The sequence below is a fragment of the Ictalurus punctatus genome, chromosome 4, assembly GCF_001660625.3.
Source record: "Ictalurus punctatus breed USDA103 chromosome 4, Coco_2.0, whole genome shotgun sequence".
Classification (NCBI taxonomy): domain Eukaryota; kingdom Metazoa; phylum Chordata; class Actinopteri; order Siluriformes; family Ictaluridae; genus Ictalurus; species Ictalurus punctatus.
In genome coordinates, this window is record NC_071284.1 from 15,373,517 (window position 1) to 15,390,915 (window position 17,399).

At 37.1% G+C, this 17,399-nt stretch overlaps 2 protein-coding genes across 4 annotated transcripts in view; one reads left to right on the forward strand and one right to left on the reverse strand.

Moving 5' to 3' along the window:
• nudt21 (nudix hydrolase 21) lies at positions 1–7,180 on the forward strand. 3 transcript variants are annotated; one of them, XM_017465100.3, is made up of 8 exons: positions 1–275; positions 503–703; positions 1,901–1,964; positions 3,366–3,455; positions 3,599–3,674; positions 3,760–3,874; positions 4,337–4,386; positions 6,788–7,180. In XM_017465100.3, the coding sequence occupies exons 1-7, from the start codon at positions 157–159 to the stop codon at positions 4,380–4,382; spliced, it is 711 nt and encodes a 236-aa protein (XP_017320589.1). In that variant the 5' UTR covers positions 1–156; the 3' UTR covers positions 4,383–4,386; positions 6,788–7,180.
• Positions 3,319–17,399, reverse strand: part of hsf4 (heat shock transcription factor 4) — a 27,157-nt gene continuing 13,076 nt past the window's right edge. Inside the window, exons 11-13 of the mRNA XM_047155100.2 lie at positions 16,498–16,563; positions 16,203–16,348; positions 3,319–3,494 (exon numbers count right to left, since the gene is read on the reverse strand). Of these exons, the coding sequence (XP_047011056.1) occupies positions 16,250–16,348; positions 16,498–16,563 (165 nt within the window). The 3' untranslated portion in view covers positions 3,319–3,494; positions 16,203–16,249. The remainder of the gene's footprint in view (positions 3,495–16,202; positions 16,349–16,497; positions 16,564–17,399) is intronic.

Below are 17,399 nucleotides of genomic sequence, written 5' to 3' on the forward strand. Positions count from 1 at the left end.
TGGTTTTACGGCAAAGTGCCGTGTTTCCGTTTTGTGCCTAATACAAACAGTTTCGTTGAGCACCCCTATTCATTTTGTTAATTTTAATAGTAATAAAACAGTTAGTGCACGATAACGTCGATTTTTAAAGTACACACTTTAGTTGTTTAAGAAAGCATGTCAGTTGTTCCTCCAAATCGCTCGTCTACCGGCTGGCCGCGCGGAGTTAATCAGTTCGGAAACAAATACATTAGCCCACCGGCTAAACCCTTAACCCTGGAGAGGACCATCAACCTGTGAGTCGCTTTACAAAAAAACAAAACAAATGCTACTTTTATTAAAGTTGCACCTATGCAGTAAATGACAATGTACATTAGCTATAAGGGCACGCTGCTATAGAGAAGTGTCTAAAGATTAGTTAGCTAACACTGTGAAGGCAGCAGGAAGGCTAAGCTATTAGCAGAACGGCTACTTAGCCGATAGTGCCTGTGGTAATGTTTAATGTGTCGGTGTTCTGCTCTAGATATCCTTTGACCAACTACACTTTTGGCACAAAAGAGCCACTGTATGAGAAGGACAGTTCGGTGGCCGCCAGGTTTCAGCGCATGCGCGAGGAGTTTGAGAAGATCGGGATGAGGCGCACGGTGGAGGGAGTGCTGATTGTACACGAGCACAGACTGCCTCATGTCCTGCTGCTGCAGCTGGGAACCACCTTTTTCAAACTGTAAGTCACAGACTTGCCTAGTGTCCTGTCATATTGTATGCAGTAATTTGGCCAATGAATACCATTTAATCCACACTACATGGCCAAAAGTATGTGGACACCTGACCATCATACCAGTTTGTGGAACTTTCCTAAACTGTTGCCACAAGCTTTGAAGCACATAACTGCCTAGATCAGTTGTCACCAACCATGTTCCAGGATATCTATCATCCCGAAGAGTTTAGCTCCAGCCATAATGCTGCCCACCTGACCATCTAAGCCAGGGGTGGGCAATATTATCCGGAAAGGGGCACACCTGATTCCACCTGTTTAATCAGTTGATCTTGGCTTTCAATAGAATCAGGTGTGGCTTCTGCTTGGTTGTAATGAAAACCTGCACCCACACCGGCCCTTTCCGGATAAGATTGCCCACCCCTGATCTAAGCTTTGCCTTAAGAGGTTCTTGATCAACTAAAACAGGCTTGCTAGATTTTGAAGAGGAAGAGGGTTGGTGACCACTGGTCAGGAATGTCTTTGTGTGCTATATCATTACAATTTCCATACACTGGAAGTAAGGGGCCCAAACATATTACAGCATGACAATGTCCCTGTGAACAAAGTGAGACATGGTTTGCCAAGGTTGGTGTAGAACAACAAGAGTGGCCTGCACAGAAACCCCCAACCTCAACCCCATTAAACACCTTGAGGATGAACCGAGTGCCTTCTCAGAAGAGTGGAGGTTAGTGTAACAACAAAGGGGAACTAAATCTAGAATACGATTTGTGTACAACAAGCACAAATGTGTATGATGGTCTGGTGTCCACATCCTCGGGGTCAGGACAGGAATAGAAGAAGAGATGTCTTTAAAAATGACAGAGAGTGGAGTGTTACCCAAAATGTACGCACTGAGAAAATGAATTGAATTTCTGACTAAATATCACATTCACAAGCCATACTGTAATCCTACACAGACACAAATCATATGTGTGACCATCTGTGAAAAACCTTCACATGGTCAAATTTGGACATCTGCTTTATATAGTTCTGAAGTCTACAAGTTTCCCTGACCTCAAATAAATATATATCTTTTACATGCATCTCATTCACAAGTTCTATCATTGCATTTAAAGGTTTAATTCTAATTACACTGAAATACATTTCATGTACATCTACATTTCTAATCTAATATATTTATGTGAAAATCACATGTGCTTTCAGCCCTGGTGGAGAGTTAAACCCAGGAGAGGATGAGGTAGAGGGCTTAAAGCGGCTGATGACGGAGGTATTGTTTTTGTTTTCTCTTCATGTCAATCTTATCTTGTAATGGTATTGATGCATTTGAGCCTACATTTGATGTAAAGAAAGAGGGAAATGTTATTTTCTCTTTCTGGATCTTTTGTTTTTGTTAAATTGGATATGATAAATTATGTTACATCACTGGGGCAAGGCCTATAGAATTGTCTTTGAAGTGGCCTTGTGAATCAGTCATTTTATTTTTGAATGCTTTATTGTCTATTATCCACTCTGTTTAAACAATGGCTGTAAGCAGTGTACTTTGTTTTGACTATTGTAGCGCTTAAAAAATTCTATACATATGTACTCAACAACAAAAACGTCCTCTCACATTCAACTGCTTTTATTTCCAGCAAATTTCTTAACTTGTAAATTTTGTATTAACATAAACATTCAGCAACTGAGACAAACACTGAACAAGTTTCACAGACATTTGGTGGACAGAAATGGAATAATGAGTCCCTGAACAAAGGGGTGGGGGTTGTCAATCTCAAAAGTAACAGCCAGTATCTGGTGGCCACCAGCTGCTTTAAGTGCTACAGTACATCTCATCCTCATGGACCGCACCAGATTTGTCAGTTCTTGCTGTGAGATGTTACTCCACTCTTCCACCAAGGCATTTGCAAGTTATCGATCACATCTGGGGGGGACTCATGGTAATTTTCCACTGCAAAGACGATCAGCTGTCCTTCCTGTCTCCCTGTAGCACTGTCTCAGGCGTCTTACATTACAGACATTACAGTTTATTGCTTTGGCCTCATCTGCAGTCCTCATGCCTCCCTGCAGCAGGCCTATGGCATGTTCATGCAGGTGAGCAGGAACCCTAGACATCTTTCTTCTGGTGTTTTTCAGAATCAGTAGAAAGGTCTCTTTAGTGTCCCAAGTTATTGTAACTGTGACCTTAATTGCCTACCGCCTGTAAACTGTTAGTGCCTTAAGGACTGTTCCATATATATATATATATATATATATATATATATATATATATATATATATATATATATATATAATATAACATAACATAGCATGGATAAACATTTTAAGGAGGCAGAAATGTGGCATAAAAAACATCTAAATATTGAGTGGACTATTGATACACTATTGATACACTAGAAGCACTATCTCTTTTACCTTATTTTTTCTAATTTTATATTCTGCATTTTAAATGAGTACTCTTAATGCATATAAAATTACACATCAATGGTAACTCACAAATAGTCAACACAGAATCACATTCTTAAGTCCTTTAAAGGAATGTGGTGTTTGCCTGCATTAAAACCTGCATAGCAGAACACAGTGCAGTCTGAGAACAATTGCTGCAACAACGATACATAGGACATGTCCCATTTAGCTATGAAGCTTCACTGATGAGGACTTGTGCTTTGGTTAGATCTTGGGTCGTCAGGATGGTGTGAAGCAGGACTGGGTGATTGATGACTGCATTGGAAACTGGTGGAGACCCAACTTTGAACCACCACAGGTTAGTGATCTGTCCCCCATGTCTTCTGTATGTCCCATACTGGAATACATAGAAATGTAATATAGTTAATTTAATGCAAAATAAACACTCATGAATTAAGACTATCCTTTGTTATTAATTACACCTATGCTGGACGTCTTCAGTACCCCTACATTCCAGCACACATCACTAAGCCCAAGGAACATAAGAAGCTTTTCTTGGTCCAGTTACAAGAGAAAGGTAAGACCTAACATGGATATTGTTCTTTGTACTCCCCTGTATATGTAGACGTGACCATTGTGCTTAACTTGCGGTTGTATTCCAGCATTGTTTGCTGTGCCAAAAAACTACAAGTTGGTGGCTGCCCCCTTGTTCGAGCTTTACGACAATGCTCCTGGATACGGGCCTATTATATCCAGCCTCCCTCAGTTACTCAGCAGGTGAGAGCCCATAAAGGTTCAAATGACTGTGTTGTAGTATGTCATTGTCAGTATGAATATCAGAGCTCTATAGTTTAGTAAGTAGATCTCAAATAGAAATAACTGGAAAATAATGTGTACTAATTAGTAATACTTATCAATCTACAAGAGTCCACTCCAACGAGCATATGTTGTTGCCTGATTTTTAAAAATTTATAATGCTCTGTAGTGACTAAGGACTCCACCTAGTAGGATTTGCTCCAACCTAACCTATGTTTACCTTGCATAACACTTTATTTATTGTCAGTTATGTAGCTTCTAAATAAGAATGTAGTCATGCCTATTTTTTGGGATTGTTAGCTTAATTCCTTTTGGCTTCATGCACAGTTGCAATTTAGTACTAGCAAAACTGGCTGTATGAAATAGCACTTTTCCACTGGACAGTGCCAAAACAAATCCATTTTTGTCATTATTTTCCATTAGGTTAACATTGAATTTGGTTACCCAACTGGAGTACCAACACAACTGACCAGGTACATAAGGGTGAAGCTAGAAATAATGCAGCACACTGAGCGGTCAAAAAACAATTGACCTAGATTTGTTACTCAGACATACAACTGCTATTTTGGAAATAAAAGCCTGAATTGTTTTTCTTCCAGACAGTACGCCAGACACCTTCAACAGTAGTGCAGTGATTGCCTGCCAGTGTTTCTTTTACTTTTCAAATGTCAGTTTCTTGTACTTGAGGCGCTAATGTCACAATTGTGTCAGAAAATCGAATGTTTTGGATTCATTTTGATTTATTTTACTCACAGGAATGTCTGTCTTTCTGTGTGTCTGGTGATATTTATCTAGGAAATATTAATTTCATACCATTAATGTGGAAGGAAATACATTCCACATGTTTGTTATGCTCAAGAATTAATGTTAATGTAAAATTTGTTTGTTTGTTTACAAGTAAACTCTATAGGATAAGCTACCCTTTAATTTGAAGTTCAAGAAGAATACTCATTTTAATCCTACATAAATCACAACAGGTTTGGTCTGGTTCTGAACATTTGTAAATTTTTTTATTTTTTAAGTTGGTACGTTCCACAACCAACATGGCCAAAACATTTACGCCTCAAGGCAATGACAAAAATGCTTTTAGAAAAGCATAACGCAAAAGTTCAACATACACATTATGGCTGTTGCAGACTGATACTGCCATATGGTTGTATTTATTTTTATGTGCTACATAAATAAATTGTATAAAACAAAAATGAAACCAAAAATGTTTTCATCCAGTGACTTCATACCTGGGATCAAGCACTTTCGTTAGCCTTTTGAACCCTGGTTTTTCCATTGTTCTAACTGGAAGCATGTCTTTCGCTATAAAATATGAAATTGTGCTTATGTCTTTGTTTCTTTTTGAACTCCTCTCATATGGAGTAATCATTGAAACGGTGGTTACGAGCGACTGCTGCAGGGGATTCACTGTCAGGCTAGCAGAAGAGGCTTGTTTAAGAGTTGAGATGCTAGTGCTAGCAGTCTTGGCCCTCAGACTTTGGCTCCCTGTATACTCAATAGGATGAGAACTTCTCAAGTGGTAGAAAAGGTTTGTTGTGTTTCCCGTCTTCATTTGCACATGTCGCCTACATATTCTACAATAAACGTCGTTCTGCTCTATATCCAGCTTTTGAAACTGAAGCCACTTCCATATCGCAGAATTTGAGAGGCCTCGTTTTGATACAAATTCATCGTCTTCAGCAGCCATTTGACTCTCCTCACGGCTACTCGTTTCTAAGTTTCCGAAAACTCTTCGTCCTGGTTTTGGAACATGTGTCACCTTTCAGCTGTAGTGTCATTAGGTCCACGAAAGACTTGCGTCCACCGCGGACGCAACAGCTCTGTGGATCATGAAAAACTGTGTGTGCAAGTGTGTACTATTTATTGTGAACAAAGGCTAAATATCAAAAATTGCACAAAAAGTTTATCGATATCATAGAGCTATTTTTCTGATATCAATATCGATTTATCGCCCAGCCTTATATTTATCTTGATTTTTTTTGCTGCGACTCAGATTAGGCTGAACTGCAAATGGCTTCCTATTCACTATGTATGCTCACTACATATATGGTACAACCTAATGGCATTGTAGTACATGCACCAGATGCCTGTTTACACTTTGTTGTTGGCCTATTTAATATATATAATTTTTTTTCCACACCATTTTGTGTCCCCCCCCCCCCCCCCCCTTCTTATTCAAATTTTAACTTACACAAAATGTGTGAAGGTTGGCAGATCTGGTAATGAGAGCTAATACACTGTAATCTCATTCTATACTCAGGAAAAGTCAAGAGCACAGTCTACCGGAAGACTTAGTGATTAAATAAGCTGGTTCCTCAAACACCTAAAGAACACCAAATTCTTAAAGAACAAAATGCTCATCACACTTTTCATAATAGTATTAACTTTGCACTCAGCATTCTGTTTCCCATTAAGATTAAAATAGTGCCACATTGGTTCGGGTCACTCACCATCATTACTCCAAACTTGCTATGTCTTGTGCTAGGTAGAAGCCCTATGAGGTAGTAGCATCACACACATTTTAATGTATAATAAGTCAATGTCAAAGAAAATCAATTCACCAATTTCAACTAATATTGTATTAATGAATTACATGGTTACCCAATAAGTATTTCATTAGTTGACCACTCTGTGCCATTAGTAGTCATCACCCCTTTACTTACACATGCAATTGTAAAAAGAGATTGGAAACCAACTTAAATACTCCAACAGAGATGAATAGTTCTGTAATCTCACTTAAAACCATACCATGTTGTACCACGCTGTTGGGTAAAAAATGGCAAAAGTCTCTGAAAATGACGAGCATGCATAATCAGATCAGACAGGACATTGCTAATACCTACAACTGTTTTCCCTCCTAAACAGATTTAACTTCATCTACAACTGAGGGGCACACAGTCCGTAAGGCTGTCTCTGTGAGTGCAGTCAGAACCTGAGAGAAAATAAATGGACTGGAGAAAGTGGCAACTTTCTCTGACGTGTAACCAGAGGAGAACTGGCTATAGTCCACTGTTGTTTTGAAATTTCTTGTAATTTTTCATGTGCATGTTTTTGTGCATTTAGGTTTTGTCTTCTTCCCAACTGCATTGTAATTTTAGATTTTAGTGTTAAATTACATATTCATTTACCTAAATAGCTATGTTTTATTTTCAGTAAAGCGTGTATACAATGCTCAAATGTGATTCAGGATTTTTTTTTTTAAACTTTGACTTTGTTACTTTTTTTTTTTTTTATAATAAACTGCCATCGTAAGATTGATCGATTCATTGGATTTTTTGATGTGTGACTCAAAATTAGGGTTTGTGTTCTCTTCATATTTTATTTAATAATGTATATTTATTAATATTTTCTTCCTACTACATGTGGCTTGCAAAAAATCTAACACTTCTAAAAGTGTGAATCATTACTGGTCCCCTGATTTTATACTCTTTAACATGCCTTTGTCGGCTCCCAAGGATTCTCCCCTTGGGAGAATCCTCAATGCCACCTTAAGGACCATTCCATTACACTGTTAGCTCAAGTAGAGTTTGTTAGGTGACCTGCTGAAGGGATGAGGAAACAAGTAGCTATAAATGTAGAGTGCAGGAGTAGAACTAGCACATAAATTATTGCAATCTGTGATTTCATTTACTATTTGCAAAATGGCAGACAATGCTATTTGAGGGAAAAAAAATACTAAAACACTTTGAAAGAATTGACATTTTAAAACCAAAATCAAGCATTTGATTTGCTTTACCTATTAGTCATGCTGTTTGGAAGTTGATAGTTGGTTAGATAGCTTAAGTTTTTGTAACACATTTTTATCTGGTTTATGTGTTCACAGTGCCCTCCACTAATATTGGCACCCTTGGTAAATATGAGCAAAGAAGGCTGTGAAAAATTGTCTTCATTGTTTAACATTTTGTTCTTTTCAAAATATTCACAAAAAATACTCTGCTCTCAAGGATATCAAACAATTGCAAGGATAACGCAGGTTTATAAAAAAAAATCTTTGTTAAGTATAGGTGTGCAACAATTATTGGCACCCTTTTAGTCAATACTTTGTGCTACCTCTCTTTGCTAAGATAACAGCTGAGTCTTCTCCTGTAATGCCTGATGAGGTTGGAGAATACATGGCAAGGGATCTGAGACCATTCCTCCATACAGAATCTCTCCAGATCCTTCACATTTCGAGGTCCGTGCTGGTGGACTCTGCTCTTCAGTTCACCCCACAGGTTTTCTATGGGTTTGAATTCAGGGGACTGGAATGGCCATGGCAGGACATTGATTTTGTGGTCAGTAAACCATTTTTGTGTTGATTTTGATGTATGTTTAGATCATTGTCCTGCTGGAAGATCCAACCACGGCCCATTTGAAGCTTTCTGGCAGAGGCAGTCAGGTTTTCATTTAATATCTGTTGATATTTGATGGAGTCCATGATGCCATGTATCCTAACAAAATGTCCAGGTCCTTTGGCAGAAAAACAGCCCCAAAACATTAAAGAGCCACCACCATATTTAACCGTGGGCATGAGGTACTTTTCCATATGGCTACCTCTCTGTGTGTGTTTCCATATGGCTACCACCCCCGGTGTTTATTGCCAAACAGCTCTATTTTAGTTTCATCTGACCATAGAACCCGATCCCATTTGAAGTTCCAGTATTGTCTGGCAAACTGAAGATGCTTGAGTTTGTTTTTGGATGAGAGTAGAGGCTTTTTTCTTGAAACCCTTCTAAACAACTTGTGGTGATGTCGGTGACTTTGGATTGTAGTTTTGGAGACTTTCTGACCCCAAGACGCAACTAACTTCTGCAATTCTCCAGCTGTGATCCTTGGAGATTTTTTGGCCACTCGAACCATCCTCTTCACAGTGCATTGAGACAATACAGACACACATTCTCTTCCAGGTTGATTCATAACATTTTTAATTAATTAATTATTGCCCTGATGGTGGAAATGGGCATTTTTAATGCTTGTGCTATTTTCTTACAGCCACTTCCCATTTTGTGAAATTCAACAACCTTTTGCCGCACATCTATTTATTATTATTTAAGTGTTGATTTGATTGAACAGGGTTTGCAGTAATCAGGCCTGGTTGCGTCTTGTCCAGCTGAACCCCATTATGAATGCACTTGATTTAGTTCAATTAGTAACGACAGAGACAAATAAATTTTCAGACAGGCCCAGTTGGTATTGGATAATGTTTTCAATAGTCTTCAATAAATAACTATCATTTGAAAACTGTATTTTGTGTTTACTCTGGTTACCTTTGTTTCATCTTAGATTTTATTTTCATTTCTGGAACAATTTAGTATGTCACAAAAACAAGAAAAAACAAATACTTTTTCACTGTATATTCTGAATTTGATTAAGCATTATATAACATCTTATAAATTAATTCGATTTAAGGGTTACCATTAGCACTGCTTTGCATATTTTAATTTTGGCAGTAATCGATTCTCGCATAGAGCACATGCACACCAACCGCATAAGATTGAGATGTATTTATGCTAGGATTCTTTGAGCATCCTTTGGCTAAATGATATTGACCTAATCATTTCTCTAGCTGGGGGTATAATACAGCAATGAATGTGCTTAAACTGTCAGTTCTGTGACTTAGACACATTTAGCAAAGCTTTACAGGATTAGAGCACAAATGATTGCACCCTGAGGAAGCAGAATGATGGCCAAAACAAATTTTGTGCTGCAGTTTTACATAACACATTTGTTACAATAAGTTATAATATATTTTCCTTAGTCTTCTAGTATTTGGTGAAAGGATGTGGGGAAAAATTGGCCGGATATAGTTATTGATTTTTTTTTTTGGCCACTTTATAAAATCTAGAGGGAAGCTAAGAAAAATTGGTCATAAAGTCTGGGGTTAAATACAGGTAGTTTCAATACCTCAGGCAAAGAATATACTACTCTTACCTGAAAAAACATGCACTGCAATCGGATCAAACAAAAATAACAAATCAAAGCTTTTCTTTCATTAAAGTCCTATATTAGTCTGGACTTTTTTTTTTTTTTTTTTTTTTAGTTTGGACGTTGGAAATCTGTGAGAAATCTTTAGAACAGGAGGAGCATCATTCCTGTTAATCACCTCTTCTCTAAAATTTCATTACAGAAAGTGTTCCTTTGCCTTTGTGATGTTCACACTGCAGGCAAAACATGGGGTCAAATCTGTTCATTTTCCTCATACAGTGCATCCGGAAAGTATTCACACCGCTTCACTTTTCCCACATTTTGTTGTGTTACAGCCTTATTCCAAAATGGATTCAATTCATTATTTTCCTCAAAATTCTACAAACAATACCCCATAATGACAAAGGAAGTTTGTTTGCAATCTTTGCAAATTTATTAAAAATAAAAAACAACAAATGCAAAAAAAAAAAAGCACATGAACATAAGTATTCACAGCCTTTGCCATGACATTCAAAATTGAGCTTAGTTGCATCCTGTTTCTACAACTCGATTGGAGTCCACCTGTGGTAAATTCAGTTGATTGGACATGATTAGGAAAGGCACACACCTGTCTATATAAGGTCCCACAGTTAACAATGCATGTCAGAGCACAAACCAAGCCATGAAGTCCAAGGAATTGTCTGTAGACCTCCGAGACAGGATGGTATCGAGGCACAGATCTGGGGAAGGGTACAGAAACGTTTCTGCAGCATTGAAGGTCCCAATGAGCACAGTGGCCTCCATCATCCGTAAATGGAAGATGTTTGGAACCACCAGGACTCTTCCTAGAGCTGGTCGTCCGGCCAAACTGAACGATTGGGGGAGAAGGGCCTTAGTCAGGGAGGTGACCAAAAGCCAGATGGTCACTCTTGTACAAGCTTGTAGCATCATACTCAAAAAGACTTGAGGCTGTAATTGGTCCCAAAGGTACTTCAAAAAGTATTGAGAAAGGCTGTGAATACTTATGTGCATGAGCTTTTTTTTTTTTTTTTTTTTAAATAAATTTGCAAGGATTTCAAACAAACTTCTTTTCACGTTGTCATTATGGGGTATTGTTTGTAGAATTTTGAGGAAAATAATGAATTTAATCCATTTTGGAATAAGGCTGTAACATGTAAAATGTGGAAAAAGTGAAGCGCTGTGAATACTTTCCGGATGCACTGTATGTGACACACATTTTTCCTTTTCCATAACAGTGTGAACAGCAAAACTCACTGCATTTGGGCCACATTCATATGTGGTACTAAAATGCAATCTCAGCCTGAACAGATTAGAATTCATAGATCAATCCAACTCCACATTCGTCACTGCATTAAAGTTACTCAAAGCTAACCAATGTTAATCAAAAATGGCATGCAACATGTGCAGAAAGTAACAGCCTTTATTTATGAAGCTCTGAATGACTCATGATGCTCAGACAAAAAGAAATAAATAAATAGAAAGGGCTAGGAATGTTTAAAAGGTGGTGTTTGCCATGTGAAGCTTGTGTCACGTTTTTCAAGCAATCTGGCCGAGATGACCATTATCCCTGTTCATGGCCCCATTTATAAAGTTATGAACACTTGTTCCTAACCACACAAATCCCTTTATATATCCCAGACAATTTACTGTTCGAGTCTCACTGCTTTCTGTCACAGACAATTCTGTCTGATTGACATTCTGGATTGTATTTATTGACATTTTATTGACATTTTACATTGGATTAAAAATTATTGAGCTTTTTGAGTGGTGTCAAAATAATGCATTCACAAGATACTGTGCCAGAAATGTTTTATTTCAAGAATACCATGACACTTTGAGCCGAAAACATGTTTCTTTTTTGTAGGTATTCTAGTTTCCGTGTATTATTTGTACATGGTTCAAATGTTTAAACACAACACACTTTGCTGATGGTAATTATGGACAGAAAAAGTGCAGTGTGAAAGTATAGCAGCATTGATTTTTTATTTATTTTTTTTGACAGCCTTTCCATTAATGAATCTGGAAAAAGTGCATATATAAATTCAGTAAGCATGTTTTTTTTTTTTGTTTTTTTTTAACCATTTCATTGCATTGCATTAGGATACATTTACCAATTAATTAAAGTGCAATTCATCAAATGAAAAAGAAAGGGGGAAAAAATCAACAGCTGATAGAAAGAAAATGTTTGAAAAAACCTTCAGAGAATAAAGAAAAATTTCCTCTCCAAAACAAATTATAAAAGCCTCTTACAGTAGAACAGCTGTAATAAAACATGAAAACAATCCTTGCTATTTCTAATACAGTAAACAATCTTAGTGCAATTATTATTATGCCAGCATGTTTTCAACAAGTGTTCACACAAAGGTTTTTGTATATAGTATAGCTGGACTACAGTGCATACATTCCAATGGTTACATATGTATTGTGTCTTTGGGAATGATATAAATCACTATTACATATTGCACTTTTCAGGAAAAAAAAATGTATATTATTAATAAATTATTTAAAAAAAAAAAAAAAGATTGTAAGAGATCTAGGGTGTTTTCTGATTAATAGGGCTTCCACAGAAAGATAAAGTTCTTTTTCTCAGCAGATCAGTAGCAAACACATTTTCACTTTAGCCCGGTGGAGATGGGATTAGTTTTACTGGTTGGTTGCTATAATAACTTTTTTGTGTCCAGTTGGCAGCTAAACACGTTTCTGCCAGATTGTGATTGTATCACATATGGTCATAACTGTAGCTGTCATTATTATGGTCCCTTTAATAAGCATGTGGGATTGCACTTTTCTTGTGCTATTCTGACTCCTTTGACTTTCTTTCTCCTATTAAGTCTGTATGGAGATGAACCCATACAGAATAAGTTGTTGAGAGACTACTCCAAAGCATTCATCTTCTCGCAGTTGAGCAACTGGATTTGTGTACTAGGCGACTAAATACAATGAGTTTAAGAAAATTGTAATTTTGTACAAATAGGAAATGAAATCAGATCTTAAATACTCTTTTCTTTACACGTGAAGCTTTAAGATTAATAACTTACAAAGTGGCAAAAATAAAGTGACACATTCATCTGCAAAATTGGCAGCAAATAAATAGATTTTCATAATATAGTATACTGAGTTGTTTTGTTTTTTAAATATTAGCTTCAAGCTAAAGTAGAGTATGCTATATCACTTTAGTTTCCAAAACTAACATTGACATGTACCATAAATACTGAAATAGAGAATACTGTATATCATAGACAATGATGCCTCTGTATCAATTTCAGATCTATAGTTTGCTACTGAGTAGAGACACAGAATTGTGCAAAAATAGCAGTGCATGCTTCCATCCCTCATTCTCCCCAAATGTGAGGTCCACAATGAAGGTCCCTAGACCTCTCACATTAATATAGACAGAAAGATTTAACTGTTATAATTCTATAAATATATAATTAAATACAAATATAGTATGCTCAATCAAAAAATATATACATTTATATTTACAGTTAAGAATTATTTGGGGGGACCCAGCTCCACAAGCAGTAACTCCAACATATAGTAAAGTGCATTCACATACTTGTACAATAATGCATATACCCTCACTGGCAGAAATGTGGTTACCTCAGCAAAAAATAGGTCCCAACACTTAGGAAAGGATTTGGGATTATGGAATTTCACTTCTCCCTAAAATACAGCTTTGCCTATGGATTCCACATGTTCTTTTGCAATCCACTACTGATTATGTATTTTCAAGATGAGGGTAAAAATTTTCTGATTGCTTTTGGCTTTGTGTTATCAATGTATGTGGGGCAATTTGCCATTCAACACCAAGGAATTAATCCTTGAGAAATGCACCGGTGAATTATTGCTTTTTACAGTGAGGGGAAATATGTATTCAGACACTTTTTTTGTTATTTAATATACTTTCAGTACATATATCCAGTTCAAATGTACACACCCTTTATACTTAGAAATATGAACAAAAATGTATGTATTCATAAGCATAAACAAAGTTTAAAAATAAATTGACAGGGGAAAAAGTCTTCTGACAGTATTCTGTATAATATATATATATATATATATATATAAAGGTTACATTAAAATAAATATAAATGCTGCTGCTACTGCTGCTGCAAAAAAAGTTCTCATGCAAATTGTACTGGGTGTCATTATAAATAAATGTTGCCATTCACACAAGAAGTAGCAATCATGGTGAAGGTTAAGGAGCTTCTTAATGGGACCGCAGCACTTAAATGGAAAAATCTACAGAGCTATAGCAAAGATCTTAAACATCCAGTCAGTACAACTGGTTCAATAAAATGCAGGTCAAAAGTTTTTGAAACCACAACTAATCATCCCCGGATAGGTGCGCCATATAAGATTTCACAACATGTTCTCTCACTAATGATAAGGAAGGTACAAGAGAAGCCAGTAGTCACTCGATAAGATTTGAAGGATGACCTGAAAGCAGCAGAAACAACAGTTACACAGAGACCAATAAGCAATGAACGGCACCGCAATCATCTCCGTTCCTACACCCCACTTAAAACTCCTCTGCTAAAAAAGAAGCACAAAGATGTGCATCTAAGATTTGCACACAAGCATGTAGTCAAATCAGAACACATTTGCCAAGAATCTGAATTTGGAGAGAAGATGGACCTTTCAACAAGACAATGACCTCGAACTTACAGCCAAAATGACACTGTGAAGATGCTTGCATGGCCTAGCCGAGACTTTATTTATGTAGGATCATGAAATTGTGAGTGCATAAGTGGGATTCTCATTAACTTGGACATTTGAAGACAATTTGCCAAAAGTGAAAAAAATAATAATTAATACTTACCACAGAGGTCTCAAAGCTGTAATTGCCAGCAATGACTTTGCGACAAATTACTAATGTTGTTATTTTTCTTGTATCCAAATACCTTTTTGTCTATCTTTTTTTTTTTTTTTTTTAAGCATACACTATATGGCTAAAAGTGTGTGGATACCCCTCCTAATTATTGAGTTCGGGTGTTTCAGCCACACCCATCTCTAACAGGTGCATAGAATCAAATACATAGCCATGCAATATTTATGCAAAAACATTGGCAGTAGAATGGATTGTACTGAAGAGCTCAGTTACCTCAAATGTGCCTCTGTCATAGGATGCCATCTCTGCCTCAAGTCAGTTTGTGAAATGTCTGCTCTGCTAGATCTGCACCTGTCAACTATGACTGCTATTATTGTGAAATGGAAGCTAGGAATGGTGTATAGCACACCAGCACTGGACTCAGTGGAAACATGTTCTCTGGAGTGATGAATCATGCTTCACTATCTGGCTGTCTGATGGACCTACCAGAATGCATAGTGCCAACAGTAATGTTTGGTGGTTTTAAGGGTATGGGACCCTTAGATCCAGGGAAGGGTAATGCTAATACTACAGCATACAAAGGCATTTTATACATTTTAGTATGCTTCCAATTTGGGGCAACAGTTTGGTGAAAGTGACCTCAACCCCAATGAACACCTGTGGGATCAACTGGAACATTGATTCTTGTCCAATCAATGCCTGACGTTACGAATGCTCTTTTGACTGAATGGGCAAACATTCCCACAGACACACACCAAAATCTTGCGGAAAGCTTTCCCACATGAGTTATAGCAGTAAATCAGGGCCAACTCCATATGAATGCCCATGGTTTTGGAATGGGATGTGCAAACAGCTCATATAGGTGTGATAATCATGAAATGTATCTCAGTGTATACTTATCAATGCATATGTTTTCATACAAAGTCTAAATATATTTTGTGTGTAAAATTGAAGTGGATATATGCACTTGAAATATAATAAACCAAAAATAAAAGTGTATACTTTCCCCACAATCGAGAGAGAGGAGAGAGAGAGAGAGAGAGAGAGAGAGAGAGTTAGTTATTTTCTATTTGGATTTGCCCACAATGCTTCAACCTATTGTACTACTATCGACGCCACCAGTCATCTGCATCTGCCATTATTCCTAAAAGAATTTGCAAAACAATTATGAAAGTAGTACACTGTGGAATAATCCAGCCATTGGCTTGGGTTGATATACCACAAAATTGGTCAGAAAAACTCCAGAAGGAAACTGCCCTGGCAGCCTGGAATGTAAGGAATTAGAACTGCACAAAATAGGCATCTTGAATTCTACCAGCTACTGGGAATACCATGAAAAATACTTTATTTACTCCAGTAAATTCAGCCCCATCATGTCACTATGGTTATTTTACACACTAGATTTAAATGCTTTACATTTAGCAGATCCTCCCTTCCCCAAACCAGAGCAGCTTATTTTAGCTCAGTGTTGCAGCATATCCAGACAATGCTGGCAGCTACAATTAAAGCTATCCAAAATAAAATGGATTGAATAGCAGGTGATACCTGATGTTCTGGGAGGAGGAACTTGTGCCAGATGCACTGTCAGGATCTTACTGTTCCTCACAGCCATTAGCATTGCACACTTCACCCTCCTGGCACTGGAACATGTACTGAGACATAGCAGCAGGGACAAGGATGTTGGACAACTCCTACACATACAATACACAGATAGACAAGATGGTACCAACTAACTAGCTGAATTCAGTATGACCAGATAATTAAGATGATAGTACTGTATATCATTCAGTGGTGATGGATAATGTCTTTAAGATGATCTAATTCAGAGTAAGTCACTCACTGATTTGAGATTTGGGTCCATCTCTGTGAAGTTCCACTCATTGATGGGCATGCTAAAAGTGAATGCCTTTAAGAGAGCAAAGGGAGTTCATGATTAAGAAATTTATTTAGATTCCACAGTAAAAAAGTAATGATGTATGTAAACATCATTGTAGCAAATGATGATAATGTAGCAAACAGAAATTGAAATTACAATACATTGGGAATAAAATAAGGGCTTATTATGTATTGCATATTAGGTGCATAAAAAACACAGCATGTGTTTCAGTGATGTAAAGTCTGACACATTAGACTTTCTTTGCTTTTTTAAAGGTGTAGTATGTAGGGTTCTTTTGCAAAAATGGGGGGGGAAACACACACACACACACCCATAATTACTGAGTCACTGGACAAAAAAGCTCACTCTATGTTGTTCCTGAGTCACCCTGACAATCCTGCAATAGTAACTCACAGTCAGCACTTTGTCAGTGGTGTCAGATCCGAGTTGGCTGGAAATTTGTATGCATGAATACAGCAAGTGTCATCGCGACCCAACTTTAGGCACAAAAGCACTCAGACTACAATGTGGCAAAAGGGAGACTGCAGCCAATTAGGAGAGAGAGCGAGAGAATAAGCAAGTGAGCTAGGCCATTTCTAACTATAAGCAAGTAATTTACACTCTCCTCCAAAAGTATTGGAACAGCAAGACCAGTTATTTTGTTTTTGCTATACACTGAAGACATTTGACTTTGATATCAAAAGATTAATATGATATATTAGATCAGAATTTCAACTTTCATTTCCTGATATTTACATCTAGATAAATAAAATAAGTTAGAACATGGCACCTTTTGTTTGACCCTACCCATTTTTCAAGTTATCAAAATATTGGAACATGTGATTGACAGGTGTTTCTTGTTGCCA

Coding starts and splice junctions, on each gene's coding strand:
- nudt21 (XM_017465100.3), top strand. CDS start 157: ATGTCAGTTGTTCCTCCAAATCGCTCGTCTACCGGCTGGCCGCGCGGA. Junction 1,965..3,365: donor TAAAGCGGCTGATGACGGAG/GTATTGTTTTTG, acceptor TGCTTTGGTTAG/ATCTTGGGTCGTCAGGATGG. Junction 3,875..4,336: donor CTCCCTCAGTTACTCAGCAG/GTGAGAGCCCAT, acceptor ATTTTCCATTAG/GTTAACATTGAATTTGGTTA.